A 27,512-nucleotide genomic window follows, 5' to 3' on the forward strand; every position below is an offset into this window, starting at 1 on the left:
ATGGCAGCAACCGCAGGAACAATTTTTACTAGTTAATGTGGATCTCATTTCAATTGATGGCATGTTGGTTGCCAAGGAAATGTTTGTTTAGCGTGAGATTTGCTGCAGTGTATGCTTGAATGACTAGCAGTAAATACCGAGCAGCCTTTCATAGACCACGTAGGGAGAAATTATTGCCGACACTCACTGTTTTCACTGTAATTAACATTATATCAATGCACTACATTTACAAAGAAAGTGAGAACTCCATAAATACCCATCAAAATTTAACCTTTATTCATCCTATACAATTATGATTGGCTCTGGCTCCAAATTCATCCCATTGTATAGGAAGAAAATGGTTATCTTGTCTAGCATCATTAGCACACATGGACAATATTAATGACTAGACAATTGGAGGTCGATTGTGACCAACACTATCAAAGGCTGAAGATGGGTTAGGAAGGATGAAAACTAACAATGTCCATATTGTTTAGCTTCTATGGAAATGTAGTGGGTAACTAACTTTATGGAATTACCCTTGTAAAATGGACAATATACAGTGTCCATAATGTTTGGAGGGACGCATCGCTTCACAGGTGTTTGCAATTGCTCAGGTGTGTTTAATTGCCTCCTTAATGCAGGTATATGAGAGCTCTCAGCACCTAGTCTTTCCATCACCTTTGGAAACTTTTATTGCTGTTTATCAACATGAGGACCAAAGTTGTGCCAATGAAAGTCAAAGAAGCCATTAAGAGACTGAGAAACGAGAATAAAACTGTTAGAGATATCAGCCAAACCTTAGGTGTACCAAAATCAACTGTTTGGAACATCATTCAGAAGAAAGAGAGCACTGGTGAGCTTACTAATCGCAAAGGGACTGGCATGCCAAGGAAGATCCCCACAGCTGATGACAGAAGAATTCTCCCTATAATAAAGAAAAATCCCCAAACACCTGTACGACAGATCAGAAACATTCTTCAGGAGTCAGGTGTGGATTTGTCAATGACCACTGTCAGCAGAAGACTTCATGAACAGAAATACAGAGGCTACACTGCAAGATTCAAACCACTGGTTACCTGCAAAAATAGGATGATCAGGTTACAGTTTGCCAAGAAGTACTTAAAAGAGCAACCACAGTTCTGGAAAAAGGTCTTGTGGATAGATGACACGAAGATTAACTTATATCAGAATGATGGCAAAAACAAAATATGGAGGAGAGAAGGAACTGCCTGCGATCCAAAGCATACCATCTCATCTGTGAAACGTGGTGGTCGGGGGGTGTTATGGCCTGGCCATGTATGGCTGCTGAAGGTACTGGCTCACTTATCTTCATTGATGATACAACTGCTGATGGTAGTGGTATAATGAATTCTGAAGTGTATAGACACATCCTATCTGCTCAGGTTCAAAAACAAATGCCTCAAAACTCATTGGCCGGTGGTTCATTCTACAGCAAGACAATGATCCCAAACATACTGCTAAAGCAGCAAAGGAGTTTTTCAAAGCAAAAAAATGGTCAATTCTTGAATGGCCATGTCAATCACCCGTTCTGAACCCAATTGAGCTTGCCTTTTATATGCTGAAGAGAAAACTGAGGGGGACTAGCCCCCAAAACAAGCATAAGCAAAAGATGGCTGCAATACAGGCCTGAGCATTACCAAAGAAGACACCCAGCAACTGGTGATGTCCATGAATCGCAGTCATTGCATGCAAAGGATATGCAACAAAATACTAAACATGACTACTTTCATTTACGTGACATTGCTGTGTCCCAAACATTATGGTGCCCTGAAATGAGGGGACTATGTATAAATACTGCTGTAATTTCTACATGGTGAAACCAAAATGTATAAAAATGGCCGTTATTAAATTCTGACAATATGCACTTTAACCACATGTGATTTTTTTTCTATTACAAATCTCAAATTGTGTAGTACAGAGGCAAATAAATAAATGATGGGTTTTTATCCCAAACATTATGGAGGGCACGGTAGATGATGCCTGTCCCCATAGAATAGTATCCAACGGGAAACCAATGCCTTCAGCAGAGGAAAGAGTCAAGATGAAAAAAAGAAAATTTGTCAGCCAACAAATATCTGTAAAATTCACAGCAACCAGTTCAATGAGACAAATTGGTTCATGCACAATATGCAGTTTCCAGATACAAATAGGGCTGGTGAATAAATAACATAAATTACAACAATTCAGTCTGAAGAAGGGTCTAGACCCGAAACATCACCCATTCCTTCTCTCCTGAGATGCTGCCTGACCTGCTGAGTTACCCCAGCATTTTGTGAATTACAACAATTAAGTTCCAGTTGTTAGGTTGCATTATAGTTGAAATCGGAAATGTATAAATGTGGTGCCTTCCCTGTGTTTCATTCGGAATTTGATTGGAACAGCTCCAAACTAATTATTTGTGTATATAATAGTCCTCCCTCACCTTTCAGAAATGCAAAATTGCCTTTATATTCTCTGTGTGCTCTATATTTTAATTTAAATGTCGTATGGCATAGGATAAGTCGCTATTGTTTTGCTAAGAATGCAAGTGCAATTTTAATAGACAACTGAATTATTACTTGAGATTTTTGAGTGATACGAAATCGTATCTCATTAGCATGCTGCCTTTCAAGTTAAAGCAACGTCTCCGAGGTTAATTAGTAGTACATTGCTATGCAAAGGTTGTGTGGGGTTTTATGCATAATCTAGTCAACCCTGTTTAATAGTATATCTGACAATTTCGTACCTTATTTGCATATATTTTCTCGACACCAGAGCAACATCAATTCATTATGTGTAATATTCATCCAATGCATCAGTTACGAAGTACTTGAAACACATAGAAATTATCTCTCTATATTTACTGAGAGCAAAGTTCATTCTGATGATTTCACAAAATAAGCATCACTTTCCCTAAAGTGTGGAGTTAGGATTTAATTGTTGTTTCTCAGTACTGATACTTGGTTTTAAAAGCTTTTCCGTGTCCTTGCTGTATTGATAGGTAGGATGCAGAGTTAATGAGAGCAAGTTTCCCAATAGATTTGGCTGTTAGGATTCTCCATTTCATTATTTTGTAAAACCTTCACAGTTTTGGAACAAAGGGAAAGTAAATCTCTGCAGTGTTCAGATCGCGGAGACTATCTACGAACTTGCACGTGTGGTCTTTATGTTATGACTCTCAGCCTTGGGTATTGTACTGACCCTGATCTTATCTTCACCTACATCCCCTATTATCATCCATTGTTGACTCCTCGCTCACTCACATAACAAGTATTTCTGACATGGGTTGCTGGAATGTGATTGGAACAAGGTTTTCTTCTCCCTCCACCAAAAAGCTCCATAAAAATTATAGACATCCCCACTACAGGCAACATGCTTCAGCATCCAAAAATAAAGTGCTCGAAGAATTTAGCAGGTCAGGCAGCAATTGTTTTGGAAAATGGACAGAAGATGTTTGGGTCGGGAAATGAGAAGTGTGGTCAGGGGTTTATTTGAATTGGAGAATTCAATGTTCATGCTGTTGGTTTGCAGGCTACCCAAGCAGAAAAAAAATTGCATTAGTGGAAATAAAATGTTATCGGGAAATTACTGGAACTGAAATTTGATAAATCACTGGGAACTAATGAGTGGTTTGGTTAGGCCAGATTATTGTGGATTACCCTAGCCTAAATAGGTGGATAAATACAAATGTATTTAAATAACTTAATTTTTACTTGCATAACAGAGTGAAACACAATTCAAGTTAAAGATTAGTGGACTGAATGGACTACTATTATTCCTTTGTTTCTAAACAGAGACCCATAATAGTTTGATCTGATGAGGGACTTTGAAATGTTAACTCATTTGCTCCTCTCACAGGCGCTGCCTGACTTGCCTAGTGTTTGGAGCATTTTCTGTTTTGTGTGTTCTCTTTAGGCTGAAGAGTGGAGTGAGTTTTGTTTAGTACATTGTCATATCCCACCAGCAAGTCTGTGTGTATTTAGTGTGTATTTTCTTCTTGCAAATGGTTGCTAGGATCTAGCAAGCGTCATACGGCATTTAGCTAACAAGCATTTACCATTAGGGTGCAGACACTCTCTATAAAACACCAGGATTTGGCATTTTGAGAATGTACCCAACAATGGTTATGTAGTTCCTTTAAGATAGGATAAATCACACGGGGAGACTTTGTAGACGCAAGGAACTGCAGGTGCTGGAATTTTGAACAACAGTGCTGGAGTAACTAAACGGGTCAGGCAGCTGCTCTGGAGGGAATAAGTGGTTGGTCTGAAAAAGAGTCCCAACCTGAAACTCCTTCAATCTATTCCCTCCACAGATGCTGCCTGACCCACTGAGTTACTCCAACACTTTGTGTTTTGAAGATTTATAACACTTAAGCAAAAAGAGGATAGAGATTCATTTGAAGGAAATGTCAGAAATGCCTTGATGGCCATCGAAGGTGGGCAATTCACTGGTGAAGGAATGTCGGAGTGATGGCACATGTAGTGATGCCTTGTAAATTGCAGGTAATGTCCCAGGAGGAGATGTAATTAAAGATAATGAATGTTAACAAAGTAGGAGATAGAAAAAAAAGGAAAACGTTGAAAATCTTGGGTGAGGAAACAAAACACTACAATTGCACAAAATGTGAAAGTTGCAGAAAATGCCGGAAATACACATCAGATTGGGCAGTATCTGTGGAAAAGAAAGGATATTCATATTTTAGTTGATAACTTGAAGTTGAAACTGGCTAGTAATCTGATATTGTTGAAGTTGTTAAGGGTGGCACAGTGGCGCAGCTGATAGAGCTGCTTCCTCGGTGCAAGCGACCCGCATTTAATCCTGATTTCAGGTGTTGTCTATGTACAGTTTGCACGTTCTCCCTGTGACCCTGAAACCCTCCTTGGGTTTCCTCCAAGAGCCCTGGTTTTCTCCCATGTCCCAAAGACAAGTTGGCCTCTATAAAATTGCCCCTAGTATGGAGGGAGTGGATGCAAAAGTGGGAAAACATGGAACTAGTGTGAACAGGTGATTGATGGTCAGCGTGAACTCAGTAGGTCAAAGGCTTGCTTCCATGCTATGACTGTCAATCAATTCAATTATTGTTGTCATGTGGCTGTAGTATGTAAATCAGAAGATGCAATGTTAATGTTGTAATGTCTGTTGTGCTTCATTGGAACAGTGATGTACATTGAGAAGTCCAGAAAATAAATGGGGTGGAGAATTAATGTAATGGGCAGCTAAAATCTGAACGAAGGTGTTCTTCAAAGTGGTCACACAATCTCTATTTGGTTTCTCTAAAGTGGAGGACACTACATTGTAAGCACTGAACATGGTTTGACAGGGGTACAAGTGAATTGCTGCTTTATCTGGTCTGTGTCCATTCAGGGCTGGAAGGGGAGGAGTTACTAGGCATATGAAGCATCTCCTACGGATTGCATGGTTCTATGTGAAGGGGAGTAGCTCGTAATGGAGATGGATGAGTGAAATATCTAGCTAGCTGCAAGAGACGTAATGATGATGACTTTATTGATGTTTCAAAGGCATCAAATTCTTTCAATAAGCCTGTAACATCCAGGTATGAGACAAGAAAAACTCCAGAGACCTAAACCCAAGGACCTTAAGTTCCTCACATGTATGATACACCATAATCTGGATTCCAGAATTAATCTTCTAAAAAGTGCTGTCTAATTGCTGTCCTCTTAGAGGGGGTTTTGTAGATTTACCACTTGCTTACTGAAATCTCCTCATTTCAAGTGTAGGTATCTTTTTAGCTCTGGACACAATGAATCAGTTTGTGAGGGTCCCACGTGAAACGTCACTATCTACTTCCATCTACTCTTTCCAATTTCTCATAATCATATTCTTTTTGGGAATCAAAACACTCAGATCTTTCATAGAGACATACAACATGGAAACGGGCCTATCCGCTCAACTGGATCAGGATGTCGAAACAAGGAACTGCAGATGCTGGTTTTACAATAAAGAAGACACAGAGTGCTGGAGTAACTCAGCGATCACCAGTTTGAAAAATTGAAGGAGGGCCCTGAATTGAAAGGTCACCTATCCATGTTCTCCAGAGATGCTGCCTGATCCGCTGAGTTACTCCATCATGGTGTCTTTTTTGACCAAGATGTTCATCTACACTAGTTCCATTAGCCAGCATTTGACCTTGTCTATCCATGTACTTGACCTCTCTTTCTTTATTCTCTGGTCCCTACAAAATCTAACGAGATAATAGCCAGATTAATTATTTATTTGTGATCTTAATTTGGAATAAATATTGGCAAGACCCTTCGAAAACTTCTCTTCTTCAAATATTGCCAAAGGATCCTTTGCACCTTTTGGTCAAGACCCAATTTCTTTCCCTCCACAGATGTTGCTCAGCGCACTGAGATCACCCAGCAGTTACTTTCTCCAGTTTACCCTTCCAACTTCCCCACCCCACTCCCCTCTGCAATCAGTCTGAAAGAAGGGTCCCACATGAAATGTCACTATCCATGTTCTCCAAAGATCCTGCATGACCTGCTGAGTTACTCCAGCATTTTGTCTTTTTTTTATTGTAACATCTGCTGTTTCTTATCTCTAGATCTTGTGATCAACTTTGAATAAAATTTGACCACTTAACATTTTTACTCGGCTGCAAAGGCAAAGGAGAAATGCAAAATGACTTATTCTTTTAGAAAGTGCTTGATAATTCTACATTAGTAAAATTGTGTTGATGAATTTGCATTGTGCTCTCTCTTTTAGGAGTTGAAGATGAACATGCCTTTGCCACAGAACTTAGACAGCGAGGACAGCAGGCCTTACCAAGTCATTCATCTTACAGCCACTCCGCACGCCAGCTTTCCATGTCATACCCAAAACACAATTACCAGTATCACGTTGTAGAGGATGAACATGTTGGGTCACCAACAATGGTCTACAATATCCCAGAGGAAGCAGCCAGTTCCAACACAGCAGGTGTGAACGCAAGGGAGAGGGCGTGGGAGAGAAAAACATTGAGCAATTGGGATCAAATGGGAAAGTAGTTTCTTCGATAAGTTCGGCATCTTTATCCTTCATCTAGGCAAATTTACCTCTGGCCTTATTTTATTTTGGTAACCAAACAAGGCCATCAATTCCATGGATAGTCCTAATTTAAACTGAAAAGAACACTGATACTGAACTAACGGTGCGCAAAAATATCTCAATGTTGTGTGGTAAGTACTAGTGTAGGAAGAAATACAATAGACCTTGGAGAAATTTCTGGTGCAGAAAGCACTCTGAAATATCTTCAAAATGTGAGACTAGCACAGATATTCAAAGATGTTCTGAGGCAGGTCACACTGAATGGACTTTGATGTCATAAATTCTACAATTCTTATCAAATGTTTCCGTAATTCTTGAATTGAGAACCAGAAGACATAGTTTTAAGATGAGGGGGGAAAGATTTAATAGGAATTTGAGGGGTAACATTTTTACATGAAGGGTGGTGGCTATATGGAACGAGCTGCCGGATGAGGTAGTTGAGGCAGGTACTATCGCTATGTTTAAGAAACTTTAAACAGGTACATGGATAGGATAGATTTTGAGGGATATGGGCCAAATGCAAGCAGGTGGGACTAGTGTAGATGGGGCATGTTGATTGGTGTGGGCATTGGGCAGAAAGGCCTGTTTCTCCACGCTGTATGTATGACTAATTGAACTGAAATCATTTGACTTAATCTGGATTTATTTCTTTAAAAATAAAGATTTAATGGCCAATCAATAACAGGCACTCTGCAGAAAATCAGTCACATTTCTGAAAAATTATATCTGAATCTCTCCTGAGGTTTTATTTAATTGTGCCTATTGGATTCCAGGAATGCTACAGTATTCTCAATTCCTGCTTCCATTCTAAAATCATTGTAATGCTGATTTTTGGGAAGTCAGATTGGTGTAGCAACCTCAGGAGTATATCCTTTGCATATAATTTCCAGTTAAAAAATTTGGAAATAGTAGAATGTGTATATATCTCAATCTTTACAGCTCGAATGTTTCCAGAATTCCCACTCTATAGAGAGAGTGTATTTCATATTTCTCGCTAGCCTTTGTGTTGACCGTTTTCTTGCCTGAGTTACTTGACTCGTGGTGAAGGAAGGAACAGCAGATTTAGATTTTGGTTTAAACTGAAGATGGACACACAAAGCTGGAGTAACTTAGCGAGTCAAGCAACTTCTTCGGAGAAAATAAATAGGTGACGTTTCGGGTCGAGACCCTTCTCACTGAAAATCAGGTGAAAGGGCAACAAGAATTATAGATGGTGATATAGAGAGATATAGAACAAATTAATGAAAGATATGCAAAAAGTAACAATGATAAATTAAAGCTGGAGCCATTGGTCCGTTGTAGGCTGTGGGCTAGGTGATAACGAGTTATATAAACAGTGAAACTCAACAGGATGACAGTGAAACTAGGATGGGGGACGGACGGAAATAGAGCAAAGGGTTACTTTAAGTTAGAGAAATCAATATTCATACTGCTGTTGTAAACTGCCCAAGCAAAATATGCTGTACTCTTAATTTAATGTAATCCTAGTTGAACTGATCTTATGCAAAGCCCTTGCTTTTGCCAGGTAGGTGTGCTGTGCTGAGAGAAATGAGCTTGCTGTGATTAAGGGAATTTTAAAATCATAAATGAGGATTACTCCTAAATTTACAATTTCCTTTGCAGCTTTCAAAATAGCTTTCTGCTTCAGTGGGGACTTAAAGCAATGCAATCCCTGATTCAAAAATCTACCTCTATCTCACAGGACCAGTGAGTCTGTGATATAAGAGAAAAGGGACAGACTTTTTTTTGTTGTTGATGAAAACAGAGCATGAGAGGCTCATTTGGACACTTGGGCATACCAGAGAAGTGTGAGAGACTGAGGGCACGTGTGTGTGTGTGTGTGTGTGTGTGTGTGTGTGTGTGAAGATACCTATGCAAGCCCATTAGATTTGGCCAACTTAAAAATACAGTGCCCTCCATAATGTTTGGGGCAAAGACCCATTATTTATTTATTTGCCTCTGTACTCCACTATTTGAGATTTGTAACAGAAAAAATCACATGTGGTTAAAGTGCACATTATCAGATTTTAATAAAGGCCATTTTTATACATTTTGGTTTCACCATGTAGAAATTACAACAGTGCTTATACATGGTCTCCCCATTTCAGGGCACCATAATGTTTGAGACACAGCAATGTCACGTAATGGAAAGTAGTCATGTTTATCATCATCATCATATCATCATATATATACAGCCGGAAACAGGCCTTTTCGGCCCTCCAAGTCCGTGCCACCCAGCGATCCCCGCACATTAACACTATCCTACACCCACTAGGGACAATTTTTACATTTACCCAGCCAATTAACCTACATACCTGTACGTCTTTGGAGTGTGGGAGGAAACCGAAGATCTCGGAGAAAACCCACGCGGGTCACGGGGAGAACGTACAAACTCCTTACAGTGCAGCACCCGTAGTCAGGAACGAACCTGTGTCTCCGGCGCTGCATTCGCTGTAAAGCAGCAACTCTACCGCTGTGCTACCGTGCCGCCCTGACTGCTTGAAGTCTGCAATTCATGGACATCACCAGTTGCTGGGTGTCTTCTTTGGTAATGCTCAGGCCTGTATTTCAGCCATCTTTAGCTTATGCTTGTTTTGGAGGTTAGTCCCCTTCAGTTTTCTCTTCAGCATATAAAAGGCATGCTCAATTGGGTTCAGATCGGGTGATTGACTTGGCCACTCAAAATTTCACAATTTTTAACTTTGAAAAACTCCTTTGGTGCTTTACCAGTATGTTTGGGATCATGTCTTGCTGTAGAATGAACCGCCGGCCAATGTTTTGAGCAGATAGGATGTGTCTATACACTTCAGAATTCATTATGCTACTATCATCAGCAGTTGTGTCATCAATGAAGATAAGTGAGCCAGTACCTTCAGCAGCCATACATGCCCAGGCCATAACACCCCCCGACCACCACATTTCACAGATGAGATGGTATGCTTTGGATCTCAGGCTGTTCCTTCTCTCCTCCATACTTTGTTCTTGCCATCATTCTGATATAAGTTAATCTTCGTATCATCTATCCACAAGACCTTTTTCCAGAACTGTAGTTGCTCTTTTAAGTACTTCTTGGCAAACTATAACCCGGCCATCCTATTTTTGCGGCAAACCAGTGGTTTGCATCTTGCAGTGTAGCCTCTGTATTTCTGTTCATGAAGCCTTCTGCGGACAGTGGTCATTGACAAATCCACACCTGGCTCCTGAAGAGTGTTTCTGATCTGTCGGACAGGTGTTTGGGGATTTTTCTTTATTTTAGAGAGAATTCGTCTGTCATCAGCTGTGGAGGTCTTCCTTGGCCTGCCAGTCCCTTTGTGATTAGTAAGCTCACCAGTGCTCTCTTTCTTCTTAATGGTGTTCCAAACAGTTGATTTTGGTAAGCTTATGGTTTGGCTGATGTCTCTTAACAGTTTTATTCTTGTTTCTCAGTCTCGTAATGGCTTCTTTGACTTTCAATGGTACAACTTTAGTCCTCATGTTGATAAACTGCAATAAAACTTTCCAAAGGTGATGGAAAGGCTGGAGGAAGGATTGGGTGCTGAGAGCTCTTTTATACCTGCATTAAGGAGGCAATTAAACACACCTGAGCAAACATCATAGTTCCCTGAATGGGGGGACTATGTATAAACACAGCTGTAATTTCTACAAGGTGAAACCAAACCAAAATCTGACAATGTGCACTTTAATCACAAGTGATTTTTTTCGATTACAAATCTCACAATTGCGGAGTACAGAGGCAAATAAATAAATAATGGATCTTTGTCCCACACATTATGGAGGGCACTGTATATTTTACAGCAATATCAACCTAAGTTTAAGGAGCCCCAGCCAACCATTCTCAATGTAAGCATATTTCTCTTCAACTGCACATGGTGGTCAGGATGGAACCCGGGTCTCTGACGCTGTGAGGCTGTTGCTCTACTGCTGTGCCATGGTGCAGCCCCTGTGTAATCCAAATCAGCTACACAGGATTATAGTGTACTGCCGCACCTTCCTTTCGGCTTCGAATTGATAAGTGAAAAATAAAGATTTTTCACAACTTAGCAGGGTACCTTCTCTGCTGATGCACGGGCATTTGGTGATGGTTAAAAAGCAAATGCATTGCCATCAGCTGCCATGTTCAAATTGGCTGGCTGACTGGCCTACTTGATCAATCTCCTACCCTCCCATGCATACATCCAAAACAAAATTTGGCCAAAGGCAAAGGGGTAGAACAACAGAACTAGTAAATTATCCTGCACTGACACATCTGGAAAGGATACTTAAAATGAGTGTGAAAAGATTTACAAAACAAAATGCTACAACTGTTGGACATCTGGATTAAAAAGCAGAAAATGCTGGAAACACTGAAACCAAACGTAGATTGAGTAATTGCTGTGCACAACACCTCCATTTACTATGTGAGGGTGACTGAATTTACAGTTCCTGTCACTTTAATTTTCCGATCCATGTCCACTGTCAATACTCTATTTATTTTCAAGTGACCACTGCACACATACACACACATACCCTCCCCCCCCCTCCTCCCCCATCACCCACTGTTTGCATCCGATATCACCTCTTCCACAGCCAACAATGGACCATTGTGGGCTCCATCTTTCCTTGGTCATCGGAGCCAGCTCTGATTTGTTCTGAACCTTTTCATACCTCTAGTTTCCCTCCGCACTGATTCCCAGTCTGAAGAAGGGTTTTGACCCGAAACATCACCTATTGCTTTTCTCCAGAGATGCTGCCTGACCCGCTGAGTTAGTCCAGCATTTTGTGTCTATTGTCACACTCAATTCTGTGTCTTTGGCTTTGCACAATGTCCTAACAGAGGAACAGTATTTTATCCCCTACTTGGAATATAACAGTCTTCTGAATTCAACAGTTAGAGCTAATAACTAATTCCAGTCCTGTATCTCCTTGAGGTTTATTATCTCTTTTTCTCTTAGTCTCGCTCCTTCTCTCCCTTTCCTTTCTGGTAATTTCAGATTTTCATCTATTTTCACCACCCGCAGATATACATTTTGTTATTTGCCAGTCTATTCAGATGACATCACCACTTCCTGTGTCATTCAATTTCTTCAGGCTTCCACTCTCGCACACAGTCACTTTTGAACTCTCCAGCCTTCCCTTTTTTCTCGGCAATATAAAGCTATGCTAAAATCTTTTAACTTTTCTGAATTCTGATTAAAAGACAAGCTGAAATGTTAACTCTGTTTCTGTCACCACTGAAGCCGTCTGACCTAAATATTTCCAGCGTAGAGTCAAGTCAAGTCAAGTCAAGTCAATTTTATTTGTATAGCACATTTAAAAACAACCCACGTTGACCAAAGTGCTGCACATCTGATTAGGAAAAAAAAAAAGAAACATACAGTGGCAGGCAGCCAAACACAATGGCGCCTCTCGCCCACACCGGCCAACAATGTCCCAGCTACACTAGTCCCACTTGCCTGCGCTTGGTCCATATCCCTCCAAATCTGTCCTATCCATGTACATATTTCATCTGTTTCTTAAACGATGGGATAGTCCCAGCCTCAACTACCTCCTCTGGCAGCTTGTTCCGTACACCCACCACCCTTTGTGTGAAAAAATTACCCCTCAAATTAAATCTTTTTCCCTTCACCTTGAAACTTTGTCCTCTGGTCCTTGAATCCCCTACTCTGGGCAAAAGACTCTACCCGATCTATTCCTCTCATGATTTTGTATACCTCTATAAGATCTCCCCTCATCCTCCTGTGCTCCATGGAATAGAGACACAAGCTACTCAACCTTTCCCTATAGCTCACACCCTCTGGTCCTGGCAACATCCTCGTAAATCTTTTATGAACCCTATCAAGCTTGACAATATCTTTCCTATAACATTGTGTTCAGTTCTGGGCACAATAATCTAAATGCGATCTCACCAACGTCTTATACAACGGCAACATGACCTCCCAACTTCTATACTCAATACTCTGACTGATGAAGGCCAAAGTGCCAAAAGCCTTTTTGACCACCTTATCTGGTAAATTTCTCTGGTAATCTGTGATACAGTCCTCTGTTGTGTCTGTGTGATACAAATTTAATGTCTGACTGGCTGGGTAATAAAATGTTGTTTTCCCAGGCCAAAGAGAAGGTGGGAAGAGAAGGAAGCAACGGCACAAGGAAGAGATGAAGAAGAAACGGCCAACAAAAGTGAATCATTAATTATAAGGTGCAGTGGGTGATCTCTGAACTCCAGCAGAATGCAATTATTTTTCCTGTTAACTTTACCAAAGGTGAATTAAAAGTAACCGAGCATGAGTGTTTTTCTATTTTTGTTGGGAGTTTTTGGGGTGGATTCCAAAAGTGGTGGGATGACATTTAGGTGTTGATTCGGTGCTTGCAATTGGTAATAATAGTTCATGGAATCTCCCTTCTGATCTCATAATCATATGGCTTGGTTAAAGATCAAGCAAGCCACTTTATACCATTTTTAAAAATTTTGCAATTCTGCTAGTTCTCCTCGGATCATAAAAAAAAATTACATTTATATAGCACCCACACCATGGAGTCATACAGCATAGAAAAGGGCCCTTCAGCCTACCTTGTCCATGCCAGCCATGCTGCCCCATGCTATATGACTCTGACTCGTGGGCAGAAGTTCTGTTCTGTCAGCGGTGCCGTTTTGTGGTGAGCATTCAAACGAAGGCCCTGAATGTCCTCTCATGGACATAAAAGACCTCAGAGCTATTTTATAGACTAAAGTTGTCCTTGGTACCTTGAATGCTGTGTGTATAGCATTAAAATAGATTATTGGATAATCAATTCATTATGACCTCATGCCCTGCAATGTCCACCATATTTTCTACAGTAGAACATTGACCACATTTCAAAACTATTCAATCAATCTAAGTGCTTTAGGACACACTGAGATATGAAGGGTGCTGTATAAATGTAAATTTGTTCTTTCTTTCATGCTCAAATATCTTTACACAGGGATCTTGCTCTATCAAGGACACCCTCTTCTAAATGGGGTTAACAAGGGGGGAAAGTGCTTTTCACTGCCTTCCTGAGAGAATCACGGGCAAGACTTTTGGGAAAGGGAGAAATATGTTAGCTAACAATATATATTTATAATCAATATAAATAACATCCAAGATTAGATGGAACTAATGAACTTTTTACAAACATCTGAAAAAATGTTTCTTCTGTGGTCTGCAATATTGACCTTCTGGCTCCTTAACCTAAAAGATATATGCGAAGATCACACAACTTAGTCTCCAGTCTTTGATATTCTGGAACACGCATGAATATATTCTGCTAGAAACAGGGCAAACTAAATTGTTCCCTCAGTACAGTAACTATCGAGCATGTTGTATTCATTTCTCATTTGCAGGTGCAAAATTGAAAGCAGCTGTGCCCCATTCCATTACATGTGGATATTCGAGTACTGAGCCTAGATTGCAGCACCAGGTCTCAATATTGTGACATGTTGCAGAATTTGATAACCTCGTATTTAATATTGTCTCAATATTTAATATGCTGGTTATCATATGTTAGCATATGTTTATAAAATGTCTTTGTGCACTCTTTTAACTGCTTAATGAAAGACCAACTGTTAAACTAAAAAAAAAATCTTGTGTGCATGGGCTAACCAGTGGATTACTAAAAGGGGTTATTCCTCCCTCTGTGCAGCTTGTTGTTTCTCTTTTGGGTTGATCAAACGATTAGTTTTCAATAATCCATTAATGTTTCTGCCTGTGGACACAACAGATCTTTTTTTGGCATACTTTGCTTGCTTCCTCCTTTTACTATTAGCTGGAATCTTCTTTGTGTTATTTGACTGATTAGAGTTTCAGAACTGGGTCAGATTTTTGCCAGTTCATGCCATTTTTAAATTCAGTCTTTGGCATGAGCAGGACAACTGTATCTGAAAGGGGGTTGCATACAGTAAGAGAAGTTGCAAATATTTATCTTTGCCATGGAAGTTTCTCTTACTGTGTCATACTTTCCCTGATGAAAATATAGGTAAGTAACATGCGAAACAACATCCTGCCTGTGACCTACTCCAGGTGTCATAAGCAATAGGAGTAGAATTAGGCCATTCGGTCCATCAAGTCTATTCAATCATGGCTGATCTATCTCTCCCACCTAACCCCATTCTCCTACCTTGTCCCCATAACCTCTGACACCTGTACTAATCAAGAATCTATCTCTGCCTTAAAAATATCCACTGACTTGGCCTCTACAGCCTTCTGTGGGAAAGCATTCCACTACCTGTCTATCTGTATATTCGTCCCTCCCCTTGTCGGCTCTCAATATTCATAGCTGTTGAAAGTAGTATTCATGTTTGTCCTCGAATGAAAACTGTTTCCTTTCTCTCGTCCTTTGGATTTCTTGGCTGGGAAATGTCAGTTTGCCAAATGCTATGTTATTTTTGTCCCAAACAAAACCAGCTGTTTAAAGAAGTTCAGCTGAAGAAGTCCATCAGTCTGAAGAAGGGTCTCGGCCCGAAACGTCACCCATTCCTTCTCTCCTGAGATGCTGCCTGGCCCGCTGAAGTTGCATGACTGAGAGGTTTATTAGGAGATAACCATATTGTTTGGGGCGGACATAAAATGCTGGAGTAACTCAGCGGGACAGGCAGCATTTCTGGAGAGAAGGAATGGGTGACGTTTCAGGTCGAGACTCTTCTTCAGACTGATGTCGGGGAGTGGGCGGGACAAAGATAGAATGTGGTAGGAGACAGTAAGACTGGTGGGAGAACTGGGAAGGGGGAGGAGATGGAGAGAGGGAAAGCAAGGGCTATTTGAATTTAGAGAAGTCAATGTTCATACCACTGGGGTGTAAGCTACCTAAACGAAATTAGAGGTGCTGTTCCTCCAATTTGCGCTGGGCCTCACTCTAACAACGGAGGAGGCCCAGGACAGAAAGGTCAGATTGGGAATGGGAGGGGGAGTTAAAGTGCTGAGCAACTGGGAGATCAGGTAGGTAAAGGCGGACTGAGCGGAGGCGTTCAACGAAATAATTGCCGAGCCTGCGCTTGGTTTCGCCGATGTACAGGAGTTGACACCTGGAACAGTGGATACAGTAGATGAGGTTGGAGGAGGTGCAAGTGAACCTCTACCTCCCCTGAAAAGACTGTCGGAGTCCTTGGGGGGGGGTTAAAGGGACAGGTGTTGCATCTCCTGCGGTGGTTTGGGTGGGAAGGGATTTGTTGACCAGAGAGTTACAGGGGGAATGGTCTCTGCGGAAAGTAGAAAGGGGTGGAGATGGGAAGATGTGGCCAGTAGTGGGATCCCGTTGGAGGTGGTGAAAATGTTGGAGGATTTTATGTTGTATGCGACAGCTGATGGGGTGGAAGGTGAGGACAATGAGGACTCTATCCTCGTTACGAATGAGGGGAGGGGGAATCAAGAACCGAGCTTCGGGATATCGAGGAGACCCTAGTGAGAGCCTCATCTACAATGGAAGACCCCCCTTTCCTAAAGAATGAGGACATCTCCGATGCCCTGGTATGGAAAACCTCATCCTGTGCGCAGATGCGGCATAGATGGAGGAATTGGGAGTGGGGGATACAGTCGTTACAGGACGCAGAGTGGGAGGAAGTGTAGTCTAGGTAGCTATGGATGTCAGTGGGTTTGTAGTAGATGTCGGTCCATAGTCTGTCTCCTGTAATGCAGATGGTGAGATCTAGAAACTAGGGAGAAGGCCCAATGAATTTGAGTGCAGGATGGAAATTGGTTGGGAAGTTGAAGTCAGTGAGTTCTGTATGGGTGCAGGAGGTAGACAATAAGTGCAGGAGTAGGCCATTCAGCCCTTTAAGCCAGCGCCACCATTCAATGTGATCATGGCTGATCATTCACAATCGATACCCCGTTCCTGCCTTCTCCCCATACCCCCTGACTCCGATATCCTTAAAAGCTCTATCTAGCTCTCTCTTGAATGCATTCAGAGAATAGGCCTCCACTGCCCTCTGAGGCAGAGAATTCCACAGATTCACAACTCTCTGACTGAAAAGGTTTTTCCTCATCTCTGTTCTAAATGGCCTACCCCTTATTCTTAAACTGTGGCCCCTGATTCTGGACTCCCCCAACATTGGGAACATCTTTCCTGCCTCTAACGTGTCCAACCCCTTAATAATCTTATATGTTTCAAAAAGATCCCCCCCCCCCCCATCCTTCTAAATTCCAGTGTATACAAGCCTAGTCGCTCCAGTCTTTCAACATATGACAGTCCCGCCATTCCGGGAATTAACCTAGTAAACCTACGCTGCACGCCCTCAATAGCAAGAATATCCTTCTTAAAATTTGGAGACCAAAACTGCACACAGTACTCCAGGTGCGGTCTCACTAGGGCCCTGTACAACTGCTGAAGGACCTCTTTGCTCCTAAACTCAACTCCTCTTGTTATGAAGGCCAACATTCCATTGGCTTTCTTCACTGCCTGCTGTACCTGCATGCCTCCTTCCAGTGACTGATGCACTAGGACACCCAGATCTCGTTGTGCGTCCCCTTTTCCTAACTTGACACCATTCAGATAATAATCTGCCTTCCTATTCTTACCACCTAAGTGGATAACCTCACACTTATCCACATTAAACTGCACCTGCCATGCATCCACCCACTCACACAATCTGTCCAAGTCACCCTGCAACCTCATAGCATCTTCCTCACATTTCACACTACCACCCAGCTTTGTATCATCTGCAAATTTGCTAATGGTACTTTTAATCCCTTCATCCGTCATTAATGTATATTGTAAATAGCTGCGGTCCCAGCACCGAGCCTTGCGGTACCCCAGTAGTCACTGCCTGCCATTCTGAAAGGGACCCATTTATCCCCACTCTTTGCTTTCTGACTGCCAACCAATTTTCTATCCATGTCAGTACCCCACCCCCAATACCATGTGCTCTAATTTTGCCCACTAATCTCCTATGTGGGACCTTGTCGAAGGCATTCTGAAAGTCGAGATACACCACATCCACTGACTCTCCCCTGTCAATTTTCCTAGTTACATCCCCAAAAATTCCAGAAGATTAGTCAAGCATGATTTCCCCTTCGTAAATCCATGCTGCCTTTAACGATCCTGTTACTGCTTTCCAAATGCTCCGCAATCTCGTCTTTTATTATTGACTCCAGCATCTTCCTCACCACTGATGTCAGACTAACTGGTCTATAATTTCCCGTTTTCTCACTCCCTTCTTTCTTAAAAAGTGGGATAACATTAGCTACCCTCCAATCCATAGGAACTGATCCTGAATCTATAGAACATTGGAAAATGATTACCAATGCGTCCACAATTTCTAGAGCCACCTCCTTAAATACCCTGGGATGCAGACCATCAGGCCCTGGGGATTTATCAGCCTTCAGCCCCATCAGTCTACCCAACGCCATTTCCTGCCTAATGTGGATTTCCTTCAGTTCCTCCATCACCCTAGGATCTCTGGCTACTAGAACATCTGGGAGATTGTTTGTATCTTCCTTAGTGAAGACAGATCCAAAGTACCAGTTCAACTCGTCTGCCATTTCCTTGTTCCCCATAATAAATTCCCCTGCTTCTGTCTTCAAGGGACCCACATTTGCCTTGACTATTTTTTTCCTCTTCACATACCTAAAAAAGCTTTTACTATCCTCCATTATATTATTGGCTAGCTTACCCTCGTACCTCATCTTTTCTCCCCGTATTGCCTTTTTAGGTAGCACCGAGGTAGTCGTCAATGTAGCGGAGGTAGAGTTCGGGGTTAGGGCCAGTGTACGCCTAGAACAATGATTGTTCGACGTACCCTGAGGCAGGAATAGCTAGGGCCCATGCGAGTGCCCATAGCTACGCCTTGGATTTGGAGGAAGTGGGAGGAGTCGAAGGAGAAGTTGTTGAGGGTAAGGACCAGCTCTGCTAAATTGGCGGAAATTGGCTGGTTCTGTGTCGAGGAAGAAACGGAGGGGTTTAAGACCTTCCTGATGGGGGATGGAGGTGTAGAGTGACTGGACAGTGTTTGGGGTGGAGTCATGTGTAGGTCAGATTAGTCTCCCTTAGTGGGTTTTACGATCTTTTGTAAAGAACCAATCTTATTTGGGGCTAGCCCGCAAGTTTATTGAATAATATTTGTAGGAAAGAAAACTGCAGATGCTGGTTTAAATCAAAGGTAGACACAAAATGCTGGAGTAACTCAGCGGGTCAGGCAGCATCTCTGGAGAGAAGGAATGGGAGACTATTTGGTCTGGCTAGTCAATTTGATACAAAATTGACTTGAACAGAGGAAACAGAGGGTGGTGGTAGAGGGCTGTTTTTCAGACTGGAGTCCTGTAACAAGTGGTGTGCCACAGGGATCGATTGCTCATTATTTATATTAATGTTTTAAATGTGAATAGAGGTGGCGTGGTTAGTAAATTTTCAGAGACACTACAATTGGTGATATTGTGATTATGATTACAACAGGATCCTCATCAACTGGGAATATGGGGCAGGGTGAAGTTTAATCCAGATAAATGGGAAGTGTTGCATTTTAGTAAGACAAACCTGGGTAGGCCTTAGGCAACGAATGGTAGGGACCTGGTCAGCATGACAGAACATGGAGACGCATGGGTGCAGCTGCATTGTTCCATGAAAGTGCCCACAAAGGTAGACAGGGTGGTGGAAAAGGTATTTGGCACGTTTACCTGCATCGGTTAGGGTGTTAACTGTAGGAGTTGGGCTGTCATGTTACAGTTGTACAAAATGTTTGCAAGATCGCATTTGGACTACTGTGTACAGTTTTGGTCTCCCTGCTGCAGGATGGATGTCATTAAACTGGAAAGGGTACAGCAAAGATTTACAAAGGTGTTATCTCTGGAAAGTTTGTTATAAGTAAAGCTAAATAATGATTTTCTGTCCCTGGAGCATAGTAGGCTGAGGGGTGACGTTAGCGAGGTATATAAGACCATGAGGACCATATCGATACCACCACAGTCTTTTCCCCAGGATAGGGCAGTCTAAAATCATATTGAATGGTGGTGCTGGCTCAAAGGGCCGAATGGCCTACTCCTGTTCTATTGTCTAAAACTAGGGGCATAGGTTTAAGATGAGAGGGGAAAGATTTAAAAGGACGTGAGGGACAACTTTTTCACACTGAGGGTGGTGTATATATAGAACAAGTTGCCAGAGGAAGAGTAGCGGCAGGTACAACTGCAATATTTAAGTCACTTGGGCTGGTACATGGATTGGGAAGGTTCGGAGGGATGTGGGCCAGGTGCAAGCAAGCGGGACTAGCTAAATTTTTGTCAAAAAGTGAAAAAGAAGTTAGACCAAGGGCATCTCTTTTCCAGAACATTTCAGGATCTTTGTGCTTTTCTAATCCTAGCTTGATTATTCTCAATTTGAATGGTTGCAATACTGGCAATCGCATTGTAGCTTCCTCTGGCATTCCTTCATTAAATGTATCCGCCCATCTACATTACCATCTTTTCTGAGGTACAAAATCCACATATTTGATAAAGCGTTTAAAATCACCTTTGGTGGCTTGGCAACAGGTGCCTTTGAAAGCAGATATAAAATGCTTCAGGGCATTTCAATGGTGTAAGGATGCTGTTATAAATCCAGTGTATTGTGTGTTCAGTTATCAGCTTTGGCATCAGTTCAAAACAGATTTTCTGTACGGCGCGTCACAGTTAACATGTAAAACTGCTTCCAACTTCTAAGTAAGAGCAGTGTTCCACTCAAGTCCTCCTCTTCTCTTCATTACTCCATACACATCATATAGTTCACAGGTTCAGTTAAGATATATCTTCAAAATACACCCACACACAAAGTTGCCCTGGGGAAATCTAAAATGTATGAAAAGTAGTTCAGGATTCAGGGTTCAGGATTAAACCAGTAGAACTTTAGAAGCAAAGTTTTGCACAAGCTATCATGTAATTTCCTGTCATACAATGTTTTCGTATAGGTCAAGGCAGACTTGGAATAAATCGTGATGTGGTTGAAGCTCCCACAAGTGCAAGAGAAGCCTCCCTAAAAATATTCTAAAGGAAAGTAAAAGAATCATAAATAAATTGCAGTGTTGATAAAAATAGATCGTCTTTTAAGTAATGATGTGTGGTGACTTCTTGTCTATTTGTGCTGTAACCCTTTGCTTATTACCTTATTTTTAATCATACTGTAAATGTTCCCAGTGTTTGAAAAGATTGTATGAGAAGGACAAAACAAATTGAATGGTAGAAATTCGAGTTGAATATCTGACGGATCTTGTGCATGCTGTTTTGTGCAAGTTTAATAGAAGGAATGTGCATTTAAAAAAAAATCATGCTTGGAATGTGGGTACTATTGACATCGTTGGAAACTCCGGTTGTCCACAAACAGATGGTGGTGGGCCACCTCTGTGAATCCCCGTTGCTGTCTATTCGATGAAGATGCTGTCAGTGTAGAGAGATTCAAGATTTTGAAAAACAATGAAAGACTCTTTTCAAATAGCCAGGAAGCAGTTTGCAATGATTATATGTCCTTTCAAAATGTGCTTATTATCAAGACCAACCAACAATAGCCCAGTTATGCACAAGGTCCCATAGAGAGCAATTCAAGAACCAATTATAAATCTGTTCTCTGATCGTAATGAGGGTACCTGCTCCTCTTCAGATGGTGCCATGGGATCGTTTTTATCTGTTTAAGTATTAATTGGGGCTAAAATTTAATATCCTCCGCTAAAGGTCTGCAACTCCTACAGCCTAGCACCACCTCAATACTGTGCACAATGTAACTAATCTATTTCCAGAATGGAGCTTAATCCCATAACATTTTGATTCACTGAATGCCGCCAATTCAACTTTAGTACAAGTAAAATTAAAATTTTGCACACAGGAATGCATACGTGCATGCTTTCTGTTTTAAGAATAAGCTTTATAGTTTGGATTTGCTTCTCTAGTATTTTTAATGGTGTAATGTTACTTTCTATTTACATTCTTATAAAGATGATGTTATTTTACTCCACCGTTTGTTACTTCACGACTGTTAATTGAGCTGACGCCTTTCTCCATCACTTTATTGGTGTATCAAAATGCTTTTGGTAATCACTTGGAGAAGTGATTTGTTCCTGTGCAAACACCACCAGTAATTAAGATTTTCATTATTGCAGGGACATTTTAGGTAAAACTCTGGTACTTTGGTATCACTTTGAGCTGCACATGGTGAAGGTAAAATTATGTAAATGTAGAAAATCACTCTGTTAAATATCAGTTTGGAAATGCTGCAAGAGGGAGCTTGTGCTTTGATTTAGTTTCCACTTTTGGATTTTATTATGCATTTGGTATGACTGTGCCTTCTGCTTATCAATGTACTGAATACTTGCTGGAGACTTGGATTGCAGATCCTTGTAAGTACAGTAAAGAGGGGTCTGTCCCATTGTTCTGAAATTAAAACCTTGAAAATGTCTCTGATGTTTTTTTAAAAAAATACACCACAAAATCAAAGCCATGCAAATTTCATCTCAAACTTGTTCTGGTTAAGATTTTGGCCCTACAAAAGTGTCCACTTTACAATGCCAGGACAAAGATTTAGTAAAATATTTGTTGTAATTTAAATCTATGTATCTTGAAATGGATACGACCACCTTGACCATTTTTGGTTTTATCAGGGTTTGGTTTTTGGTTTGGTTGATTTTTGTCACTCGTAGTGAGATATAGTGCAAAACTTTGTTTCCTGTACTATCCAGGTGAATCATATATCATATCATATATCATATATATATACAGCCGGAAACAGGCCTTTTCGGCCCTCCAAGTCCGTGCCGCCCAGTGATCCCCGTACATTAACACTATCCTACACCCCACTAGGGACAATTTTTACAATTTTACAATTTTTACAATACCCAGCCAATTAACCTACATACCTGTACGTCTTTGGAGTGTGGGAGGAAACCGAAGATCTCGGAGAAAACCCACGCAGGTCACGGGGAGAACGTACAAACTCCTTACAGTGCAGCACCCGTAGTCAGGATCGAACCTGAGTCTCCGGCGCTGCATTCGCTGTAAAGCAGCAACTCTACCGCTGCGCTACCGTGCCGCCCTCAGACCATATAATCAGACCATACATGAGTAAAACAGGTAGTGCAAAAATAGAAAGGAAATTGAGAAACAGAATACAGTGTTGCAGCAAAAGAGAAAGTGCAGGTAAAATAAAATGCAAGGGCCATAATAAGATAGATTGGGACTGTATCCTTAGGTTTTAGAGAAAACCGTTCATACCTTTGAAAACAGCAGGGAAGAATCTGCTTGTACGTGTTAACAAGCTTCTGCTCGATGGGAGAGGGGAGAAGAGAGAATGACCCAGACATGAGTGTCCTTGATTATGTTGATCACTTTCATGAGGCAGCGTGAAGTGTGGATTGGACAGGGTTCAGACAAATAGCCTTATTTTAGGACGTATTTCGTCCATTTAAGTATTACGGAGAGGCCACATGTCTCATGTTTGTCATCTTCCAGGTTTAACTGGAGTTGGTCATATTTCACAGACTTCAGTCAATACCTCAGATATAAGAGCAGAGAGGGAAATAAGACCGATAACTATCCAGGCCTTTCACTATTCGGTAAGTTTCAATGAAGTCCCCTCTCGTCCATTCTAAACTCCAGCAAATTATTCCTGGGAACATTCTTGTCAACCTCCTCTGGACCCTCTCCAATGCCAGCACATCCTTCTTCAGAAATGGGGCCGAAAATTGCTCACAATACTCCAAATGCAGTCTGAACAGTGCCTTATAAAGCCTCAGCATTACATCCCTATGTTTTTATCAACCTTAAGACTCCAGGATCTGCAGTCTCATGGTCTAAAATTTAGTACCTGCTGGATTTATCAGGCCATTTAATGACACAAATGCTTTGGGTTGGTCTCGGTGGAGATGCCAATCAATGGCAGCCACAGCTGTGAAAATGGTAGAAGAGTCGCTCGGATCATTTCTCTTCTGCTGCAAACAAAGGGTCAGTCGGCAGTCTTGACCCTGGTGTGCTCTGTAGCAGCAGTACAGTAGTTTTACATTAATGAGCTGACCCTGGTATGCTGTGTGCCAAGAACTGTTTAATAAGACGTTAATGAGCCGAGCTCAGATGATGGCACCAGGCCAGCTCTATGCACTGCGGGCAAAAGCAGCGTCTGAATAGTAATGGGTTTGAGACAAATGGATTGCAAGAGAATGTTGATCAACATTTGAGGAGACGATGAGTGCAATGTCTTTAAAAGAGTAATACTGCGCACACGGCCTATGCGGAGAGCAGTGACTAAACAAGTCTGACCTGAAATAGATTAACAGACATTTTAAGAATGAAACAGAAATGATATATGATCTCTGTCAATCCTGCAGAGAGAAAAGGCTCATAGGATAAACACAATGTCATGCAGAAAAGAGTGACAAAGATAACAACAATACGCAAAATTATTTATTTCATTACTAGTGTAACAGGAGGAGTGATAGGAAAATAGTAAGAAAAAATGTGCAAATAATCTTGATCGATAGAAGATAGGAAATGCTTTGAATGCCTACTTGCTTTTTCAAAGTATCTTAAAGTTAGACTTGAAGTACATGCCATCCCAAAATATTGGGCCCTAGGCATTTGATTGAAATGAGATGCAAGTCCCTGCTGAACTGAATGGGTTTTAAATCAACAAGCTCACAGGCAAAACATTTATTAGGCCTAGAATTTTTAGAACAGCTAGTGAGTCAATTCACAAAGGATTGATGATTGGTGAGGGGGGGGAGGGGAAGACAATGGCGACCCAGCGTGACGGGACCCCCGTGAAGAACAATGGAGGACCCGGCATGGGCGGACGTCCAAGAGGGATGGTGGGAGAACTAAGGGGGACCGCGCGGGGGGGCGGGCACTTTAATTAAGAATCCTCTGCCCAGGGGATAAACCTGTGTTTATTTGTTCCGGTGAAGGCGCTGTGCACACGGCAGCCAGCCTACAGTTGCTTGTCTTTCTTTTTGTTTTCGCTTTTAATTTCAAGTTTTTGTGTACCTTGTGTGTTGTGACAGTTGGCAGACCAATTTCCCTCTGGGGATGAATAAAGTTTATCGTATGATTATTATAAAGGCGTCAGTGGACACAAAGGAGGAAACAGGTGATTGACATTTTTTTTGTGAAAAGTGATAAATTGACAGTCCATGATAAATTAATTAATATTTCTTACATTCTAAGAAAATGAAATATTGAGGGTAAACGCGATCACCATAGAACAACCTAGCGAACCGTCAGCATGGAGTTATGCTGGGCCTGACTAAACTTCAATTCTGGAGTAAGACAAGGTACACCAGAGGTTGTCTGATCAGGGAAAAGCAGTCAACATATTTCATTGGTGCTGAGATCCTGAAGGATGAAACAGATGGAAATCCAACAGTCTTCGTGGAACCAACAGATAACCTATTTATAAAGCCAACAGAACACAGGTGTAGGAAAGAAAACTGCAGATGTTGGTTTAAATCGAAGGTAGATACAAAATGCTGGAGTAATGCAGCGGGTCAGCCAGCATCTCAGGAGAGAAGGAATGTGTGGCGTTTCGCGTCGAGACCCTTCTTCAGACCACTGGACAGACACTGAGGTACTTAGTCACTTTAGTGGAACAAAAGGTAGAGGGAGGGCAATCATGATGGACAGTGATGAGACAGAGCAGGGCTTAAAGTGTCAGACTGGAGAGTTGGCCTTTGCTTCTGGGAAGAATTGTCTGCAAGGTAATTCACAGATCATAACATTAAATGACATGAAAATAATTCGCTCTGAGAAACATTTAAAACTAAACAGTGGGCATAGGACAAGATAGTGAGGGAATTATGGAAAGTTTGTTAATGCAGGCAAATGATACTCAGGTAAAATGTCAGCTGTGATCTAATTGAATACCAGAGTAGGCCAAATGGCCTTATCTACTTGATTAAGAGACAAGTGTTTAAGTGTATGTACTGACAAATAGGAAGAATGAAATGCTTACTCACAGCAGCATAACAGGCCTATAAACACTATATACATAGGTAATATATAGTAAACAAAAATTCAATAAATCAATAACCATAACAATGGTGCAAAAAAAACCCCCAAGTCCTTTGCACAACCAAAAACAACCCATAGAAGTTCCAAGAGGAAAGAGTTTCAATGTAACTTGGACTAATGCAAACATTTTTTCTTGAGGCATAAAATGACTTAACAAAACACAAAGTACTGGAGGAACTCAGTGGGCCAGGCAGCATCTGTGGAGGAAATGGACAAGATGAAGTTTCTGCTTGGGACCCTTCTTCAGACTGTATCTCATAAATAACTGAATATTTGGGATGAACATCAGGGGGAAAAAAAACAATTTATGAAAAAACTAGTTGCAGAATAGAGGAATAGCAAGAGGTCGATCTTGATAGATGTGTTAAGAAGACCCAATGTCTTATTCATAAATCTCTAATTAACTTGCATTTCTTTTTTATGTTTTCCCATTATATGTCTGCATTTCCTTCATAGCCCACCAGAGGGCTTCAAGCACTGCCTGTAAACCCATTCTTGTGACAAAGTTCAGATTAAAACAGATTGGTCTAGAAACCAATGCAATGCTGTGTGCAAAACCTAAAATATATTTCATGAAAATTGAAAAATTGCTCTGCAAGAACTGAAGATGAAAATACTGCAGGTGCTGAAAATCTGAAATAAAAATAGAAAATGCTGGGCACAGTCAGCCTCATCTGTAAAAAGACAAGCAGAGTTAATGTTTCAGGTTGAAAACCCTTTGTTAGAACTGAGAAAATGAAAAAAGTTGGTTTTAAGTTGCAGAGAGGTGGAGAAGCGATAGATAATATAAAGGGAAATCTATGATAGAGTGAGACCAGGGGTGTCTTGGAGTTAAGTTGCAGAGGCTTAATGGTGTAATGAGGGATGTTAGAGAGAGAAAAGTGTCTGAAGTGAGGGCATTTACACATATAAAAGTGGCTTAAAGGTTGTGACATGCATAGATAAAGGCCCGGCCATGTCCTCAACTGCATGAACCAACTGGCAGGAGTATTTGCAAACATATTTAACTGTGGCTTACTCTATTATGAGGTTCCCACCTGCTTTAAGAAGACCACTATCACCCCAATGCCAACGAAAAGTACGGTAGTGGCCTTAATGAATACTGTCCAGTGGCTCCAACATCCACTGTTGTGAAATGCTTCAAGAGGCTGGTCATGGCACATATTAACTCCAGCCTCCCAGACAGCCTAGATCCATTGTGGTTTGCCTACTATCCTAACAGGTCCATGATAGATGCCTTCTCCCTGATCCTACTTTGATCCTTGGAACATTTGGATAAAAAGGACACTTCTATTCATTGACTACATCTTCATTTTTAGCACTATAATTCCATCCAAATTCATAAGCAACAAAACATTGTCCATAGCAATCCTCTACTGCAGCCCCACAAGGCCGTGTTCATATACCTACAAAACCACCTGTACACTCACAACTGTGTGGTTAAACTCTGCTCAAACTCCATTTACAAGTTTGCAGATGACAGCTGGATCTCGAACAATGATGAGTTGACATATAGGAAGGAGCTTAGTAACATTGTGC

The 27,512-nt window shown here is 41.3% G+C and overlaps 1 protein-coding gene across 1 annotated transcript in view; it reads left to right on the forward strand.

The window, feature by feature from the left end:
- The window catches only part of dnajb6b (DnaJ heat shock protein family (Hsp40) member B6b), an 82,671-nt gene extending 60,299 nt beyond the window's left edge, over positions 1–22,372 (forward strand). Inside the window, exons 9-11 of the mRNA XM_078424899.1 lie at positions 6,712–6,924; positions 13,118–13,207; positions 20,897–22,372. Of these exons, the coding sequence (XP_078281025.1) occupies positions 6,712–6,924; positions 13,118–13,200 (296 nt within the window). The 3' untranslated portion in view covers positions 13,201–13,207; positions 20,897–22,372. The remainder of the gene's footprint in view (positions 1–6,711; positions 6,925–13,117; positions 13,208–20,896) is intronic.
- Positions 22,373–27,512: the final 5,140 nt, after the last annotated feature.

This window comes from Rhinoraja longicauda, chromosome 2 (assembly GCF_053455715.1).
Source record: "Rhinoraja longicauda isolate Sanriku21f chromosome 2, sRhiLon1.1, whole genome shotgun sequence".
Taxonomy (NCBI): domain Eukaryota; kingdom Metazoa; phylum Chordata; class Chondrichthyes; order Rajiformes; family Arhynchobatidae; genus Rhinoraja; species Rhinoraja longicauda.